The 20798-nt window shown below is 53.1% G+C and overlaps 1 protein-coding gene across 1 annotated transcript in view; it reads right to left on the bottom strand.

Moving 5' to 3' along the window:
* RECQL4 (RecQ like helicase 4) overlaps window positions 1–20798 on the bottom strand; it is a 324140-nt gene that overhangs the window by 269037 nt on the left and 34305 nt on the right. The window contains exon 4 of the mRNA XM_088463386.1: window positions 431–525. Coding sequence (XP_088319512.1) covers window positions 431–525 — 95 coding nt within the window. The remainder of the gene's footprint in view (window positions 1–430; window positions 526–20798) is intronic.

Here is a 20798-nt window from a genome sequence, read left to right as displayed (position 1 = left end):
AGGCTCTGTCCTGGCTGTGTCTGCACACACATAACCTTGGGTTAATCTGGATAAAAGCGCAGTTCCTATACGGGTTATAGAGACATTCAGCGGCACCATTGTGATATCCCTTCAACTACATAAATGGGAGACATCCCTGCAGAAGCCGATGTGTGCTTATACATTGGCTTATATATTACATTCAAACCCCCTGAAGTTAGAGGTTCCCAAAAGCCGTCCTCAAGGCACCCCAACAGTTCAGGTTTTAGAGATATCTATGGTTGAGCAAAGGTGGTTAAATCAAATTGACGGAGGCACTAATTAAGTCACGTGCTCAACCATGGATATCTCTAAAACCTGGACTGTTGAGTAGCCTTGAGGACCGGGTTTGGGAACCTCTGAAAAACGCGATTATACATACACAAGGTCAATGATTTTGTGACAGTCTCACCTCAGTCATACTCTCTGCAGCCGAATCTGGGGCACATAATATAGATGCTGCACTCGGTCTTCCTTGTCTGAGACTCCGGAACTCCTTGTACAGTCCTGGATACACAAGGAACACGAGACCATTATACTGGGAGAGGAGCAGTACTGCTGGATACACAAGGAACACGAGACCATTATACTGGGAGAGGAGCAGTACTGCTGGATACACAAGTAACACGAGACCATTATACTGGGAGAGGAGCAGTACTGCTGGATACACAAGTAACACGAGACCATTATACTGGGAGAGGAGCAGTACTGCTGGATACACTAGGAATATGAGAACATTATACTGGGAGAGGAGCAGTACTGCTGGATACACAAGGAATATGAGAACATTATACTGGGAGAGGAGCAGTACTGCTGGATACACTAGGAATATGAGAACATTATACTGGGAGAGGAGCAGTACTGCTGGATACACAAGGAATATGAGAACATTATACTGGGAGAGGAGCAGTACTGCTGGATACACAAGGAATATGAGAACATTATACTGGGAGAGGAGCAGTACTGCTGGATACACAAGGAATATGAGACCATTATACTGGGAGAGGAGCAGTACTGCTGGATACACAAGGAATATGAGACCATTATACTGGGAGAGGAGCAGTACTGCTGGATACACTAGGAATATGAGAACATTATACTGGGAGAGGAGCAGTACTGCTGGATACACAAGGAATATATGAGCACATTATACTGGGAGAGGAGCAGTACTGCTGGATACACTAGGAATATGAGAACATTATACTGGAAGAGGAGCAGTACTGCTGGATACACTAGGAATATTAGTTACCTTTTCCTGAGGGAGGAACAACTGCTGAAATAATGTGTTCATGATCATTCCTATAAACTGTATCCTCTGCGTCGGTTGCAGATGAGACTTGGGTAAGTTCAGGATCCATCCATGACGAATGAGAAGGCTGTGGGTCACTGTGATGTTCTGCAGTACTTGGTCCCTGGAATGGGCCTTCAGCAGGAGATCGTCCAGGTAAGGAATTATAGGGATCCCTTGTTTCTGAAGGAGACTCATCATCACAGCCATGGCCTTTGTAAATACCATGGTGGCTGATAAGCCGAAGGGCAAGGCCTTAAACTGGAAATGTGAATTCCGAACTGCGAATCTCAGAAAACCAAAAAGGTGGCCGCCGCACGACACCTAACACCCCATATCTATAAGAAACCACCGCCAAAATGGCCGCCGAAGATGGCGCATGTGCAAGGCGATTATGGGGACTTAAATGCACACTCTAGTGCAAGGAACCCGATTAGTACAAGCCGGCTATGACGAGATCATAAACACGGAAGTGCGGGTAACGTGAACACCGGCAACGAGGACGCAGGTAAATGCATAACCTATATAAAAGGACAGTCCGGAGAAGGGTGGGCACCTTTGAAAAAGTCCATACTTTGGACGAAACGCGTTGGTACACGCCCCTTTCATACAGGACTACTATAACAGACTATGTGCATAGCGCACCTTGGAACTGTTTTATAGCCATTATTCTTCTTTTAATAGATAGGGAATTTAGACTGTCCAGACTCTGATGAGTTACCGTGCTTATATTTGCAGAAATAAAAGTGTTGAATTAGACTAGAGTTCTATATAGGGTGTTCTTTAACCATTAATTCATTATCCCTACACCATCCCTCACCACCACCTCTGCAAGCACCGGGAATAGGAGAACCAGCAGGAACGAACCGCAACATTTGACAAATACAAGCTTACCTATCCTGCAACATCGTGTTCACCAAGTCCCTGATACTGTGCTAATGTATTACATTTGAGGTGGAGAGGAGAATGAAGAGGTTTTACGTTAATACCAGAAAACCCATCCTACAGACACCACGGGATTACTTTTCTGGGACTGTCCATGATCCTTTCTCCATAAAAGTTTATTTGGATTCCTGGACATAATCAAAAAGACATTTCCCTTTGAGGGACGGGCATCATACGCAGACTTTATGGATATTCCTTTAAGAACACCCTACCTACAGATTAAAAGTTGGGACTTCTTTGTTGAGAAAACATGCCATTTAAGATACACATAAAAATAATATGAGATATGGTAAGAACTTACCCTTGTTATCTCTATTTCTACGAAGTCCATAGGGTTCCACAGGATACCTTGGGGTATAGGTGTGACGTCAGTCGCAGGGCACCAAAGAGTTAAGCTTTCAGCCTCCCAGGATGCACTAGGTCCCCCTCCTATACCCCGCCCCCGGGCCAAGGCACCTCAGTTAGTTACCAAGCCATAGGCCGGAGGAGGAGAAGGAAGAGAGAGAACAAAGATCTGGACACATACAAGAATCACATTCTCACCAGAGGGAGACGGAAAACCGGTGACCAGAGCAAAGCCCATCTGCAGCACAGGTGCGACAGGGCGGGAGTCCTGTGGAACCCTATGGACTTCGTAGAAATAGAGATAACAAGGGTAAGTTCTTACCATATCTCATATTTTCTACTTCAGGGTCCATAGGGTATCCACAGGATACCTTGGGGATGTCCCAAAGCAGTATCCTTTAAGGGTGGGGACGCTCCTGTGCAGAAAGGAGAATCCGCCGCCCGAAGGAAGCATCCTGAGAGGCGAAGGTGTCAAACCTGTAATACCTCACGAAGGTATGGACAGAAGACCACGTAGCAGCCTTGCAGATCTGAACTGCCGAGGCACCACGTCGAGCTGCCCACGAAGGACCCACAGACCTAGTGGAATGAGCCTTCAGAGAAGGAGGGACCGGTAGGCCTTCATGAAGATAAGCTTCAGAAATAGCCATACGGATCCAGGCTGCCAAAGTTTGCTTTGAAGCAGGCCAACCCTTTTTACGGAAGCCAAAGAGGACAAACAAAGCGTCCGACTTCCTAAACAAAGAAGTGCGGTCAACATAAGTCCTTAAGGCCCGCACAACGTCCAAAGAGGCCTCACCCACGGAAAGACCCGGTGAGTTAAAGGCCGGAACAACTATTTCCTCGTTAATATGAAACTGGGAAATAACTTTGGGAAGAAACTCGGGCCGAGTGCGGAGCACTGCCCTGTTCCCATAAAAAACCAAGAAAGGGGGTCTACAAGAAAGAGCCCCTAACTCAGAAACACGTCTGGCCGAAGCAATGGCCAGAAGGAAAACAGTCTTAGCTGTTAGCCATTTAAGATCCACTGAGCCCAGTGGTTCAAACGGCGGTCCTTGGAGAGCCCTCAGGACCACAGCCAAATCCCAAGGCGCCACAGGTGGAACAAAGGGCGGCTGAATGCGGAGAACACCCTGCATAAAGGTGCGCACATCCGGGATTGTAGCAATCCTACGGTGAAACCAGACAGATAGGGCCGAAACCTGTACCTTCAAAGAAGCAAGGCGAAGCCCATGATCTAGTCCCGCTTGCAGGAAGGCGAGAATCCGAGACAGACGAAACTCCCGCGGTGCATAACCTCTCGGTCGACACCACTGGAAGAACGTATGCCACACGCGATGGTATATCCTCGCGGAAGACGGTTTCCGAGCTCGTAACATGGTACGCACCACAGAGCTGGAAAACCCCCGGGACCTCAGCATGGCCGTCTCAACAGCCACGCCGTCAAAGACAGCCGAGTCAGGTCCGGGTGAAGGCAAGGACCCTGAGACAGAAGGTCCGGTCGTAGCGGCAACCGCAGAGGAATGTCCACAGACAGACCCTGAAGGTCTGAGAACCAGTGCCGTCTGGGCCACGCGGGAGCTATCAACAGGAGCGTCCCTCCTTCCTGTTTGAATTTCCGGATTACCCGTGGAAGAAGGGAGACCGGAGGGAACAGGTATGCGAACCGGAACGTCCACCGGACGGACAGAGCATCCACCAGAGACGCCCCTTCGTCTCTTGTGCGAGACCCGTACACCGGCAACTTGTTGTTGTGCCGGGACGCCATGAGGTCGATTTCTGGAAGACCCCACCTGTCCACCAGTAGTTGAAAAACGTCCGGGTGCAGGGACCATTCCCCCGGATGAACGTCCTGGCGACTTAGAAAGTCCGCCTCCCAATTGAGCACTCCCGGGATGAAGACCGCTGATATGGCCGGAAGATTGCGCTCCGCCCAAACCAGGATCCGAGAGACCTCTACGAGAGCCGCCCGACTGCGAGTTCCTCCTTGCCTGTTTATGTAGGCCACGGTGGTAGCGTTGTCCGACTGGACCTGCACCGGACGACCCTGGAGAAACCGCTGTGCCTGCTGGAGAGCATTGAAGACCGCACGGAGTTCCAAGATATTTATTGGAAGCTCCGCTTCTGTCGGCGTCCACCTGCCCTGGAACAAGTGTGGACCCGAAACTGCTCCCCAGCCCCGAAGACTGGCGTCCGTTGTCAACAGGACCCAATTTGGAACCCAGAACGGACGTCCCTTGTTGAGGTGGGTCGTCTGTAACCACCACGTAAGGGACAGGCGAACCTCCTGGGTGAGCACAATCGTCTGGGACTTCAGAGACTGAGTCAGCCCGTTCCACTTGGACAGGATCAGGTGCTGCAGAGGTCTGGAGTGAAACTGGGCGTATTCCACCATGTCGAACACCGACACCATGGAGCCCAGTAACCTCATCGCCGAGTGTAAGGACACCCGGCGGCTGTGCAGACAACTGCGCACCCTTGACTGTAAAGCAGAGATCTTGTCCTCCGTCACGAAGATCCTTTGCTGTCCCGAGTCCAATAAGGCTCCAAGATGCAGAATCCTCCGAGACGGGATTAGAGTGGACTTCTGCCAGTTGATTAGCCAGCCGTGCCGTTGCAGCAGTGCAATGGTCAGGTCCAAGTGGCGTAACAGGAGCTCTGGAGATCCTGCCACCAATAACAGGTCGTCCAAATACGGCAACATGCGGACTCCCTGCAGCCGCAGAGAAGCCGCCATGACCGCCATCACCTTGGTGAAAACACGTGGTGCTGTTGCCAGGCCAAAAGGTAACGCCCGAAACTGGAAGTGGTCGCTGCTGATTGCAAACCTGAGGAACTGCTGATGGCGCCAAAGAATAGGGACATGCAGGTAAGCGTCCTGTATGTCCAATGACACCAAGTAGTCCCCAGGTTCCAGCGCCAGAATGATGGACCGTAGGGTCTCCATCCGAAACTTCGGGACCCGCAAAGACTTGTTGAGTGCTTTGAGGTTGAGAATCGGACGATATGACCCATTGGGTTTCTGTACCAAAAATAGATTTGAATAGAAACCCTGGCCCCTCTGGGAGAATGGAACCGCCACTATAACTCCAGCCTGGAGCATAGTGTGCAATACCTTCCGCAGCTCCGTAGCCTTGTTCCGGTCTGATGGGAGACCCGTGGTGAAGAAGCGAGCCGGGGGTCTGTGCCGGAAGGAGAGGGCGTATCCGTGGGAAACCACCTCCAGAACCCAAGTGTCTGTCGTAGTGGTCGACCAACACTGGGCGAACTGTAGCAGGCGGCCTCCCACCCTGGGATCCCCCAAAGGGAGGCCCGGACCGTCAGGCCGCAGGCTTGCCATCTGGCTTGGGGGCCGGACGTCTGGTACTCCATGCCTGCTTCCGGGGCTTGACCGATTTCTTAGGGCCAGCCTGTCGAGGAAACGACTGTGGTTTGGGCCTGCCCTGGGCCCTAGATGACCGAAAGGACGATGGTCCCGAACCAGAAGGAGCAGCGGCCGACGGGAGACAGGCAGATTTGGCTGCCGCCAGCGTGGCCACAATCTTATCCAGATCCGGACCGAAGAGAACTTCTCCGGTAAACGGCAACGCTTCCAGACCTTTCTTGGAATCTGCGTCCGCCTTCCAGGATCGCAGCCACAAGGTGCGACGAGCAGCTACCGCTGCTGAAGAAATTCTAGACACCAGAGTACTAATGTCTAGAGCCGCCTCGTTGATGTAGGTGGCCGAATCACGGAGATTGCCAATCAACTCCGCCTGATCGGCCGGACAGTCGGATTCAAAAGAAGCCTCTAATGAATCCGCCCAGCGCTCCATCGCTCTGGCAACCCAGCAAATGGCCATAGCCGGCCGTGCTGCGACCCCTGCAAGGGAATAAGCGGACTTCAGGCAGATTTCTACCTTGCGGTCCGTAGCATCCTTAAGGGAGGACATGGATGGCATCGGCAATGTGGCACTACGGACAAGACGGGTCACGTGAGAATCCACCTGTGGAGGGGATTCCCACTTCGCAAAATAATTATCCGCGAACGGATAAGCCACCGCCAGGCGTCTCTGCGGCTGGTATCTTTTGCCAGGTTGTTTCCACGCCTCCTCTAAATGGTCCACCAACTGACCCGAAAGAGGAAAGACTGTGGCATCGCCCTTCACATCTTTGAAAAAGGCATACTTAGATTTAGCCGCTGGGGGAACTTCGTCCTCAATCACCAAGGCTGTGCGGACCGCCCGAATAAGTCCAGGAATATATACTTTGGACTTAGCATCAGCGTCCTTAGTATGGAGAGGTTCCTGATCGTAAGGATCTAGAATCTCCCCATCATCAGACGTCCCTTCGTCATCCTCATAAGGAGCGGACAGAGACGCCACCGGCCTTTTATGAGACCGCATCACAGACTCCCCTTGCAACACATCCGACAAGTGCTGTACAGAACTCGTCAGGGAGTTAACCCACGCTGGCTCCTGAGAACCCGGGAGCGGGGAAATAGGGAGACTGTGGGGTACCACCAATTGTCGTGGGAACCCCTGCATGGGTGACGACACCACAGACTGCTGGGACAAACCCATCGGAGTAAACGCGGGCTGCGGAGCTAACTGGCCCACTAAAGCTGTTAACGCCTGAGCGAAACAAGCCCAGGGCGGCTCCTGTACCGGTGCTGTAACCGTAATAGGCCGCGCCATGGACAAACACTGCCGGCAAAGGCCCTCCGCGCTACCCTCCCCCTCCGCTAACGGTACTTTGCACGTGGTACACTGTAGCCGGAGGGGAAAATCACTTTCAGACATGATGGCACCACGTATGTGACCTCTCTCACCAATTAAGTATTAAATAGGCGAGAGACCACCCTGCAGCACCGCACCGCAAGGGCTTTAGCAGAAAGAACAGGGACAGTAATAAAGCTGACAGTTTAGAGAAGAAAAGATTACAGGCAGCAGCGCTAGCACAGTCACATACAATGCAGAGAAATAACAATTCCTGCACTAACAGCGCTGATCACTCAACTACACAGACACAGGGCCTGGTAGGACACAGCGCTGCATACACAGACCTGACCACAGCGGAGGAGAGGTATGCGGGGGGACCCAGACCACGATGCTTCCGTCCAGCGCTTCCAGCAGCGTTCACCATGCGTTCTGGAGAAGATGGCCGCCGAGGAGCAGAGAGGAGGCTGGCCTGGGGGAGGAGCGCTGCCACAGGACCAGTCGGCAGCATGCAGAGAGGGCTGTGTGCAGCGGGGGAGGCGCCGGCTGTGAGACAGGGAAGGCGCGCTCCCCTGGCATGCATTTAACCCCTGGGACGCCGCAGCGCTACCGCTCTGCTGCGGTCCGCTGTCCCAGGGGGTAGTGGAAGCGCAGGTTGGTCGCCTGGCTCCACGCTGCAGCCAGTCCCCAGGGAGCCCCCTGCCTGGGGACTTAGGACCATGTGATCAGCGGGGACCCACCGCGGGACCCCGCTGCTTACCTCTGTCCCCCTTGAATCCGGCCATGGTCCGGAGCATCTGGGGTCACCGCTAGCTGTGACCCCAGACGCCCACCAGCATCCCCGGATCAGTACCGGCGTTCTGGTACCGGCGGGGTGTAGGGAAGACAGCATGGACGTCAGGACTGACTGTCCATGCTGTTCATCCAGATGTGCAGCCACAGCTGCATGAAGAATAAGCTTCAGGGGCTCTTCTAGCCCCCACTCCAACAGGTGCACCCGACTCCGGCCGGGCACCAAACTAAACTGAGGTGCCTTGGCCCGGGGGCGGGGTATAGGAGGGGGACCTAGTGCATCCTGGGAGGCTGAAAGCTTAACTCTTTGGTGCCCTGCGACTGACGTCACACCTATACCCCAAGGTATCCTGTGGATACCCTATGGACCCTGAAGTAGAAATATACCATACCACTAGGATTACCCCAGAGCGCACCACTATTGTTTTAATATTACATGTCTTCAGAGGTTGGGATACCTCTAAAAGTGGAACAGCTAGGGATATTCCCATAAACAACCTAGAGCGCTATAATTCCCATCTTTGAATCTCAGAAATGTTTGGTGAGGCGGCCAGACAGGGATGGGAAGGTAGGTGTCCTTGATATCTAGAGATACCATGAATTTGCCTTCCTCTAGTCCCTCAATCACCGACTGAAGGGACTTCATCTTGAAATCCTTTAGGTATGGATTGAGATCCTTCAAGTTCAGAATAGGTCTGACTGAGCGTCCGGCTTTGGGACCAGACCGGCTTTGGGACCACAAAGAGACTGGAGTAAAAACCCTTTCTACTTCAGGGTCCATAGGGGGTCCACAGGGTTGACCTTGGGGTATAGCTGGATCTGGATCCATGGGCACCACGCAGTTAAAGCTTTGCTGCTCCCAGGATGCACTTGGGTCCGTCCTCCTCTATACCCCGCCCCGGCCACAGGCACCTCAGTTTTAGTTGGTGCCCGGCCGGAGTCGGGTCACCCTGCGCAGTGGGGCTGCATAAGCAGCCCCTAAGCTTTATTCTTTATTTTTAATAAAAAAAAAAAAAAAAAAGAAGAAGATTTTATTATTTTATTTTTACTGTCTTCAGAGCGGCAGCATCAGACTGTCCATCTGGACGTCTACGCTGCCGCTCCAACAGCCCCGCTGGCGCTGCGACGCCGGTACTGATCCGGGGATCGCAGCGGGACCCCGGAGTCAGTACTAGCGTGGCTCCGGGACCTCCCAAGAACTGCTGCCGGACTGAAGGGGCCAGGTAAGCCGCGTGCAGCGCTGCACGCGGGGAAAATGCAGTCTTCATGCCGCCGGTCTCTGGGGACAGACCGGCGGCGCTAGTAGCGGCGGCGGGCTCCCCCTCTTCAGGCATACCCCGCGTGTCCGCTGGCCCCCGGGGTGTAAGTACCGGCGGGGAACCGGCTTCCCCGGGGGTTTAGTACTAGCAGGGGAGGCAGCCTTCCCTGCTTCAGTGCTCCTCCCCTCAGCCCAGCGCGCCTTCTCTCATGTGCGCTGGCGTCGCTGGGCTGTAATCTCCTGGCCACTCCTCCTCAGAGCTCTCCAGCGGCCATCTTCCTCAGGCAGCATCGCAGAGCTCCCAGGCAGGCTTCCAGTGGACCAGTCCCCCTGCGTACCTCTCCCCCTGCACAGGACGGTGTTCGCAGCGCTATAGCCCTCCCAGACACTGAATCTGGGAGGGTGATTGTAGCGGAAGGTGCAGTGAGTATAACTTCTCTGCATGGTATGTGACTTTTGCTAGTGCTGCTGTCTGTGCTTATTTTCTACTTACTGTCAGCTTTTTACCTATCCCTTTCCTTCTCCTACGGCCCGCAGGTGCGTGGGGGAGGGGTGTTCTTTCTGTGTACCTCACTTATATAAATCTACGCATTTGTGAGGTCCGTCACATACTGCGGTGTGCTCTTCAGTACCATATTGTGGGCTGTTTGGGTTACATACTTGGGAGTGCGTGGGTGTTATACGCCTTACCTAGTTTCGGTGAGACACTTTTTTTGCAAAAAAGTTTGTGTCATGTCTGATGAGGGGAATGAGCGCTCCGAGGCTTCTGTGTTGTTTTCCTGCCGACGCTGTTCGGCAGGGGTTGACGGGGCAGAATTGTCTCAGGACGGTCTGTGCGGGCGGTGCCAGTTGGTACCTGGACCCTCTAAACCCCCGGTGGCGCAGGATCCTCCGTGGGCAATGTTTACGCAAGTGCTGGCGTCAATCGCGGACCAACTTGCGGTCCCGACTGCGGCCCCTTCTAGGGCGTTGCCCCAGCCTACCATGCCCCGTTCCCCGGGTGTGACTCGTCTGGTGCAGTCTCCTCCCGGGTCTCAGACTGTGGGTCCTTATGCGGGTTTGCCGGTATACGTGCAAACCCCCACTGTGCCGCAGCAGTCGATGGTACCTTTTCAGGGCTATCCTCAGGCAGTACCCCCGCCTTGGGTGGACGTCCTCTCCAGCTCTGTTCAGAGTCTGGCGGCTTCGTCATCGGCTTTTCAACATATGTTGCACAGTGATTTGCCCCCACGGGCGTCCAAGCGTTCCGTTCCGGCTTCACTGGCGGCTCAGTTCACGGACACGGACGTGTCTTCAGATGACGGGGAGATCCATGAAGACTCTGACTCGGATGCCGGGGCCCAGGAGATGGAGGCTAAGTCTTCCATTAATGTGCCGGCATTGGTTAGGGCGGTGCGGGCCATCCTTCACATTGAGGATGTGCCCGCCCCCAGGTCAAAATACCCAAATTTTAAAAAGGCCAAGGTAGCTTCGACGGTTTTTCCCCTGTCCGATCAATTGACGGATCATATGGCAGGGGCCTGGCAGTTGCCCAGCAAGAGGTTCCAACCGCAGAAGCGGTTGGCTTCGAACTATCCGTTTCCGGAGGCTCATTGCAGGAAGTGGGAAACTCCTCCAGCGGTGGATTGCCACGTTACCCGCTTAATTAAAAGCGCTACGCTGCCTTTGCCGTCGATCTCCTCCCTGAAGGATCCCACGGACAGGAAGGTGGAGACTTGTTTGAAGTCTATCTACTCTCTCTCGGGGGCGGTGGCCCGTCCGTCCATGGCCATCTCTTGGGTGGCTAAGGCCATCGAGAGCTGGGCCAATGCTTTGGAGGATACCTTTTCCGGAAGATGCTCCGGAGATCCAGAGAGCGTTGATAGGTCAAATGAGGGATGCGGCTTCCTACATTGGGGAAGCATCGTTAGACGCAAGCCTGCTAACCTCTCGGGTGTCGGCTTTGGCTGTGTCAGCGCGTCGGTCCTTGTGGCTGAGGTCATGGAGAGCTGACGCTGACTCCAAAAAGGGACTGGAGGCCTTACCTTTTAATGGGGAGTTGCTTTTTGGTCCAGACTTGGACAAAATTGTGGACACTCTGGCTAAGTCTAAATCAGCCTTCCTCCCTTCGGCTTCTGCTCCTACCAAGGTACGGAGCTCTGCTTTTCGGTCCTTTCGGGTTCAGGGCAAGGCAAAAGGTCAGTCCTTCCCGAGGCAGTCGACGACCAAGGCCGCTTCTAAGCCCAAGAAGCAGCCCTGGAGTGCCAGGCGCCCTTCTTCCAAGCAGGAAGATAAACCTTCTGCCTGATGGGACGGGCCTCCCTCTGGGGGACCCCAGAGTGGGAGGCCGACTTCTTCTATTTGCCCAGTGCTGGCACAATACCACCACGGATGCCTGGGTTCGAGAAGTGGTCTCCCAGGGGTACGCCCTGTCTTTTCGGCACAGACCACCCCACCAGTTTTTCTGCACGAGTCCTTCTCAGGACAAGACCAAGGCGTTACAGATTCAGGAGGTTATAGAGTCCTTGCTGCAAGCAGGGGTCATTGTTCCCGTTCCTCAATTACGAGGGACGGGGTATTATTCGTCTCTGTTTCTGGTGCGGAAACCCAATGGTTCTCATCGCCCTATCCTCAACTTGAAGTCTCTGAACAAATTCCTCAGAGTTCCCAAGTTCAGGATGGAAACGTTACGTTCCATCATTCTGGCGATGGAACCGGGGGATTATATGGTGTCCCTGGATATCCAGGACGCCTACCTCCATGTTCCGATAGCACCTTCGCACCAGCGGTATCTGAGGTTCGCTATCCTTCAACACCATTACCAGTTCCGGGCGCTACCCTTTGGTCTCTCCACGGCACCGAGGGTGTTCACGAAGATTATGGCGGTCATGGCCGCACATCTTCGGAACCAGAATGTACGGCTACTACCGTATCTGGACGACCTCCTGTTGCTGGCGAGTTCCCCGGAGGTACTGCTTCATCATCTCCACTTGACGGTCGCTTGCCTGCAAGCGCACGGGTGGCTGATAAATTGGAAAAAGTCCTCCCTGATTCCATCTCAGCGGATTCTCGGCAGCAAAGGATCTTCCTGACCCCGGAGAAGGTCTCCTCCCTGCAGCTGAGGATACACAGTTGCCTGAGCAGTTGCCGCCTGTCGGTCCATTCGGCTATGAGGGTTTTGGGCTCCATGGTGTCAACATTCGACATGGTGGAATTTGCCCAGTTCCATTCCCGGCCTCTGCAGGGGCTGATTCTATCGGAATGGAACGGGTGACCTCACCGGATCCGCTCTCAGTTGCTGGTGTTGTCCCCGGAGGTTCGGCAGTCTTTGGCTTGGTGGCTTCAGACAGCTCATCTGGTCGAGGGGCGTCCCTTTTGGATGCCGGACTGGGTCCTGCTCACGACGGATGCCAGTCTTCGGGGTTGGGGGGCAGTGACCGGCTCGTTGTCACTTCAGGGTCGTTGGTCTGCGGAAGAAGCTCTTCTTCCCATCAACATTCTGGAACTGCGGGCGGTTTATCGGGCCCTGCAGTCGTCCGGTCCCGCTCTTTACGGACGGGCGGTTCAGGTGCAGTCCGACAACGCCACCACGGTGGCGTATATCAACCACCAAGGAGGAACTCGAAGTCGGGCAGCAATGTCGGAGGTGTCTCGCATCCTTGCTTGGGCGGAGTGTCACATTCCAGTGATCTCGGCAGTCTTCATTCCCGGAGTCCTCAATTGGGAGGCGGACTTCCTCAGCCGTCACGACGTGCATCCCGGGGAATGGTCGCTTCACCCAGAGGTGTTTCAGCTACTCGTGGACAGGTGGGGGCTGCCGGAGCTGGACTTGATGGCCTCCTGTCACAATCACAAGTTGCCCGTTTACGGGTCAAGGACAAGAGACGCAGGCGCCAGTCTGGTAGACGCGCTGTCGGTGAAATGGACGTTTCACCTGGCGTATCTGTTTCCTCCGATATCCTTACTTCCTCGGGTTCTGCGGAAATTCAAGCAGGACGGCGGCACGCTCGTGCTGGTTGCTCCGGCGTGGCCCAGACGTCCGTGGTACTCCGATCTGAGGTGTCTCTCCATCGACGCTCCGTACCTTCTTCCTCAGCGTCGGGACCTGTTGTCTCAAGGGCCCTGCCTTTACCCGGATCTGGGTCGGCTGTCTTTGACGGCGTGGCTCTTGAGACAGCCGTCTTGAGGTCTAGGTGTTTCTCCAGTTCAGTCATTTGTACCATGCTTAAGGCACGCAAGCCTGCCTCCGCACGGATTTACCACAGGGTGTGGCGCACTTACTTTCAGTGGTGTGAATCCAGAAACTATGATCCTCAGGTGTTCCGGGTTTCCAGAATCTTGGAGTTCCTTCAATCAGGTTTGGACCTCGGCTTACGCCTGGCCTCTCTGAAGGTTCATGTGTCTGCATTGTCCGTGTGGTTTCAGCGTCGGATTGCTACACTACCGGATGTTCACACCTTTTTCCAGGGTGTTCTCAGGATACAGCCTCCCTTCGTGCCTCCTGTGGCTCCTTGGGACTTGGCGGTGGTGCTATGGGTCTTGCAGGGTCATCCTTTTGAGCCTCTTGAGGTGGTGGACCTCAAGTGGCTGACGTTCAAGACCGTTTTTCTCCTAGCAATTGCTTCTGCCAGGAGGGTGTCAGAGTTGGGGGCGCTTTCCTGTCGCCCTCCTTTTCTGATTTTTCATCAGGACAGAGCGGTGCTCCGCACTCGTCCTGAGTTTTTGCCCAAAGTGGTCTCGAAGTTCCACATTAATCAGGAACTTGTTGTGCCAGCTTTTCAGTCGCCTGATCTTTCAGCTGGTGAGGCTTCCTTAGATGTAGTCCGGGCACTTAGAATCTATGTGGATCGGACTGCTTCGGTTAGGAAGTCAGATTCTTTGTTTGTCCTCTTCGGTTTTCACAAGAGGGGTTGGCCTGCCAACAAGCAAACGTTAGCCCGTTGGCTTCGTTCCGTTATTTGTGAGGCTTATGCACAGGAGGGTTTACCTGTGCCAGCCTCTGTTAAGGCTCATTCCACTCGTTCTGTGGGTCCCTCTTGGGCTGCTAGACGTGGCGCCTCCGCTGTTCAGCTGTGTAAGGCGGCCACTTGGTCTTCAATTCAAACGTTTTTGAGGTTCTATGTGTTTGACACCTTCGCCTCTCAGGATACATCCTTCGGGCGCCGGGTACTCCTTTCAGCACAGGAGCGTCCCCGCCCTTAGTTGAACTGCTTTGGGATATCCCCAAGGTTAACCGTGTGGACCCCCTATGGACCCTTAAGTAGAAAACAAGAGATATGGTAAGAACTTACCTTTGTTATCTCTGTTTCTAAGTCCATAGGGTCCAAAGGGCGCCCGCCCTGACGCACCTGGCTTCAAATGGGCTGTGTGGCTGGTCACCGGTTTTCCATCTCCCATTTCTGTGAGTATGGTTTCTTGTGTGTTCCAGTCTTCCTTCTCTCTGTTTAGTCTCCTCCTCCGGCCTTAGCTGCTTACCAACTGAGGTGCCTGTGGCCGGGGCGGGGTATAGAGGAGGACGGACCCAAGTGCATCCTGGGAGCAGCAAAGCTTTAACTGCGTGGTGCCCATGGATCCAGATCCAGCTATACCCCAAGGTCAACCCTGTGGACCCTATGGACTTCGTAGAAACAGATAACAAAGGTAAGTTCTTACCATATCTCTTGTTTTCCGGTCTGAAATCTGGGAATGTGGAGAACCACTCTCGTGGATAGAAGCTTGTCTATTGCTTCTTGTAGAATGACACCCCTGTCATTGGAAACTGGTAAACCTATGGTAAAAAACCGAGGTGGAGGTTGAAACTGAAAGTCGAGCCTGTATCCCCGAGTGAAGAGATCCCATTCCCAAGAGTCTGTAAAGATTCTGTCCATACTTCTCTGAAGTCCCGAAGACGTGCTCAGACTCTGGGGGCCCCCAGTTGAGAATGAAGCCAGTCATGCACTAGGCTTGGCAGTGGACTTAACCTCCTGTTGAGCAAGTGTTGTTGTGGCTCTGTCACATCCTCTGGAACCACGGGAAGCTGATGGTCCTCCTGAAGCGACCGCATGAACATCTCAGAGCACGAAAGGACCGAAAAAATGGGTCCAGAGTAAGATCTTCTAGGAGGAGCCGCAGAAGGAAGATAAGTGGATTTACCCCCCAGTAGCCTGAGAAATCCACTTATCTAGCACCGCTCCAAATAAGACACTTCCCGTAAATGGAAGTACTTCCACGGCTTTCTTTGATTCTGCAGCCGCCTGTCATTGTTTAAGTCACAGCGCCCTATGTGCCGAAATCGCCAGAGCTGACGTTCTGGAAGCGATATTGCAAACGTCTTTGGACGCTTCTCCAAGGTAAGTCGCAGCTTCACCTATATCTACCAACGGAATAAGCTCCTTCACCGGTAGCTGATCTCTCATCCAGTCAGCCAATTGTTTCGCCCAAAGTTCAATTGCTTTGTTAGTCCAGCGGCTTACGATCGCAGGATGCAGTGTCACACCTGCAGCTGTATACTGTAAATGGACTTGAGAGTATTCTCCAATCTCCTGTCTGATGTGCCTTTCAAAGACGTGGCCCCAGAAACCGGTAGTGTAGTCTTCTTAGACAGCCGCGATACCGATGGATCTACTGTAGGAGGAGTCTCACAAGATTCTCTATCTGCAGGAAAAGGATAAAAAGATAATAACCGCCGGGACATCTGAAATTTTTTATCCGGATGTTTCCAAGCTGACGTTAGAAGAGAATCCAGCTCTTCTGAAACTGGAAATGCAATACCCTGTCTTTGTTTCTTTAGATAGAAAGACTGTCGAGCAGGACAGGTGTTCCTCCTTCTGTATCTGCAATACCTGGCGGATAGCAGAAATTAAAGCCTCTATCCTTTCGGACACCAGCACAGACGACTCCTGGATCATATTCCCCTTCCTCTAAAACTGGCATCTCCTCCTCCGATTGGTGGACTGAGGGCAACAGTCTTTTTTGAGACCTGTGGAGAGGATCCGGTTGTGGTACGGGAAAGAGCCATGGCTTTTGAGATCCCATCCATAGATTTAGCCAAGGACCTGCTCATGCTGGTTCTTCTAGAGCCACTGACCTAGAAGCCTCTTTCTTTCTGAGAAGCCTCCAGCTCAGCAGAGAGATGGGACATGACTGATGTAACCTGCGCCGTCGGTGGATCTGATATCGTTGAAGATTGTTGTTCAGGATTGCAATTGTCACACATTAGGAGATTAGATGACTAATTTTTCTGTACACTTTTTGCAGGTAAATAACTTTTGGGACGCCTTAGTCATGATACATACAGACCCCACACAAACAACAGTATAGTGTAGTGAAAAAGGTCAAAAGAGGTAACGGAAATACAGAGGCAGGAGAGAGCCACACATGCGGTCCTATATGGAGACAGTTGTCTGCGTAGTTGGGGACCCCAGGCGAACTGCATGCATTCTAGTACCCTGCACCTTCCAGAAAATTGGAAGCACATCTAAGTTATAAATTAATTTAACCTCGTGCAGAGCTTAGGATGAGCGGGGGTCAACATCAGTAGTTTCAATGTACATCTGAGTCCCACTCGTCCTTAGCAGTGAAGGGGTAAAGGAGTGCTGTACAGGCAGTAAGGGCGTATAACAAACATTCATCAGTTCAAATTCTGCAATGACACATTTTTCCAGCCTGAATTCACAAACCGGGAGCCTGGAAGTGAAAACATTTGTTCAAAAATCACAGATTTACACTTATGAGCCGCCTATCCTACCTACTGGTGGGAACCATGGGGGTTTTGCTCATTTCTGAATGAACGAGTGGAGTTCTACCCCATGTAAGGAGCCAAATGGGTCTCCGGAAAACGGATTGGCAAAGAGGCTGCTGTGATGGGTAGAAATGACCATAGGTACATCCATCTTTAGGTCATAGTTATCCTGGACTCTTCCCTCTCCTTCAAACCACAGATTCAGCACCTCTCGCAGTCCTGCCGATTTCCATCTCAAATATATTTCCGAGATCAGACCCTTTCTTACACAGGATGTTACTAAAACCCTCATCCACTCATTGATCTCCAGATTGGACTACTGTAACCTTCTCCTATCTGGCCTCCCCGACTCCCATCTCTCTCCTCTACAGTCTGTCCTCAATGCTGCTACCAGACTCATCTTCCTCTCCAAACGTTCTACATCTGCTTCCCCTCTCCCACAAGCCCTCCGCTGGCTCCTGTCCCCTTTAGAGCCCATTTCAGGGTCCTTACTCTCACTTACTAAGCCCTCACCCATTCCTCTCCCATTTAAATCTCTGACCTCATACCCCTCTCCACACTCCCACCTGCCAGCTCCGCTTAGGGATAGGCACCCCCCCCCGGGAGGATAGGGTTAGGCTAGGGGGAGGGGGGGTTAGGGTTAGGCAGCGGTGAAGAGGGGGTTAGGTTTAGGCAGTTAGAAGGGGGATTAGGGTTAGGCACCCTAAAGGAGGGTTAGGGGATAGAATTAGATTAGTTTATACTTACCTGTAGGACGATCAGGATTTCCTCCTCTGTCAGGCTGCCGTTGAGGCCAGCGGTAAATCATACCGAGTGCCTGCAAATCTTAAAATGGTCTCTCAAGACCCACTACTTCATCAAAGCCTTCCAGCTCTCATCCCGCTGCCACTTGCTCACTATCTACCCCATCTATTTCACGCCTGTTTGTCTGCCCCGCCCCTTTAGAATGTAAGCTCTCACAAGCAGGGCCCTCTACCCTCTTGTGTTTCTCCTTATTTATACTGTCATCGACTCCTCCCTCGGGCATCCAACACCTGGTTGCTTACGCCCTGTTGCTACTTTGAGTGTTATGATCACTAATGCAGCAACGTATATAACTTGTCCGTTTGCTGCATTGTATTCAGTGATCACAACATACACGATATACATCGTGTTTTTAAGCGCTACAGCAAACTGGCGCTGTGTGCTGCAGTAGCTAATCGATGCGTGGCGGCGTCTCCCCTGCCAATCGCTGCACAGCAGCGTCTCCCCGGCCAATCCCTGCACAGCAGCGTCTCCCCGGCCAATCCCTGCACAGCAGCGTCTCCCCGGCCAATCACCACGTGGCACCACCACCCAATCACCACGCGGCGTCTCCCCCCAGCCAATCACTGCGCAGCTTCTCCCCCCAGCCAATCACCTTTTCCGCGGAGCTCCACTCGGAGTCTGGCAGAAGTATTGTCGGTGGTGCCAGGCCCATCTAGCAGCCGGCGCTCCTTCAGTAAGCTGAGCTCTGTGCACGCAGGAGGCAGGGAAGGTGACACTCATGGGACAGGGGGGGAAGCTTCAACAGTGACCCGGCCGGGGGCTCCCAGCAAAAGCAAGGAGGTAACCACTACCCCATGTGCGGTCTATCCTTACCCCAGCCCTACCCTCAGTTCTGCCCCAGCTGCTATCCTTACCCCCTCCCTAACCACAGTACTGCCACCAATATTGCTTGCTCCTAACCCCTCCTTGCCCCCCAATACTGCCCTAGTTATCTACCCTTACCCAGTATTGCCTGTCCCTAACCTCCTCCTTGCCCCCAGTAATGCCGTAGCTGCTAACAACTCTTTTCCACTCTATGCCTCCCATACTGCCCCAGCTGCTATCTACACTTGTCCCCCCTCTACCACAAGTGCTGCCCCAGCTGCTATCGTGACCCAGCACTGCCCCTAACCCCCTTCTTGCCCCCCCCAGTCCTGCCCAAGCTGCTATCTACCCTGGCCCCCTCCCTACACCCAGCACTGCCTATCCCTAACCTCCACCTTGCCCGCAGTACTGCCCCAGCTGCTATTTACCATCGCCCCCTCCCTTCCCTAAGTACTGCTTGCTGCTAACCCCCACCATGCCCCCCAAATACTGCACCAGCTGCTACCATTGCCCCTCCCTACCCCCACCCCTGCCTGCCCTTACAGCTGCAGCTCTACCCCAGCTACTCCCTGCCTTTACCCCCAGCTCTACCCCAACTGCTATATACCCCCCCAGCACTGTCCCAACTGGTGCCTGCTCTCAACTCCCATAATATGTAATGGGACCTAGAAAAAGTGGTGTAGGATCCCAATTTTATAAAGTGAGGGGTCCTAGGAGCCACATTTTTTTTTCGCTCAGCGCGATCACTGGTATTGTACTGTAAGTAACAGGTCGCTTGTTCACTTATTGTTTATGTACTTTGTAAAGCGATGTGGAACAATTCTGGCCCATATAAATATATAATATAGATCACGCTTACCAACATTATTATAACACTGTAAATTGGTTTTAACATCAACATTTTTATGAGACAAATTTACTGAAAAAATTCAATTTCCCAACTCGTGTTTGTATAACTACAGTATAAGATGTTTCTGCCCATTACTACACATGACTTCTGTAAATGCTATGTCCTATGTATGAGTGACACTAACATACAGGGTATAAGCCGATCACAGACAGAGGAATACAGAACTATAACTGGGGAAAAGGGAGCACTGCCAACACATCCCCCCTGCCACATGTAACTGAGCACTGCCAACACATCCCCCCTGCCACATGTAACTGAGCACTGCCAACACATCCCCCCTGCCACATGTAACTGAGCACTGCCAACACATCCCCCCTGCCACATGTAACTGAGCACTGCCAACACATCCCCCCTGCCACAGGTAACTGAGCACTGCCAACACATCCCCCCTGCCACATGTAACTGAGCACTGCCAACACATCCCCCCTGCCACATGTAACTGAGCACTGCCAACACATCCCCCCTGCCACATGTAACTGAGCACTGCCAACACATCCCCCCTGCCACAGGTAACTGAGCACTGCCAACACATCCCCCCTGCCACAGGTAACTGAGCACTGCCAACACATCCCCCCTGCCACAGGTAACTGAGCACTGCCAACACATCCCCCCTGCCACATGTAACTGAGCACTGCCAACACATCCCCCCTGCCACAGGTAACTGAGCACTGCCAACACATCCCCCCTGCCACAGGTAACTGAGCACTGCCAACACATCCCCCTGCCACAGGTAACTGAGCACTGCCAACACATCCCCCCTGCCACATGTAACTGAGCACTGCCAACACATCCCCCCTGCCACAGGTAACTGAGCACTGCCAACACATCATCCTGCCACATGTAACTGAGCACTGCCAACACATCCCCCCTGCCACATGTAACTGAGCACTGCCAACACATCCCCCCTGCCACATGTAACTGAGCACTGCCAACACATCCCCCCTGCCACATGTAACTGAGCACTGCCAACACATCCCCCCTGCCACATGTAACTGAGCACTGCCAACACATTCCCCCTGCCACATGTAACTGAGCACTGCCAACACATCCCCCCTGCCACATGTAACTGAGCACTGCCAACACATCATCCTGGCACAGGTAACTGAGCACTGCCAACACATCCCCCCTGCCACATGTAACTGAGCACTGCCAACACATCCCCCCTGCCACATGTAACTGAGCACTGCCAACACATCCCCCCTGCCACATGTAACTGAGCACTGCCAACACATCCA

Source organism: Taudactylus pleione, unplaced genomic scaffold (assembly GCF_031769625.1).
Source record: "Taudactylus pleione unplaced genomic scaffold, aTauple2 ptg001351l, whole genome shotgun sequence".
Classification (NCBI taxonomy): domain Eukaryota; kingdom Metazoa; phylum Chordata; class Amphibia; order Anura; family Myobatrachidae; genus Taudactylus; species Taudactylus pleione.
The sequence above is the reverse complement of the archived record's forward strand: the minus strand, read 5'-3'. Positions and strand labels throughout refer to the sequence as shown.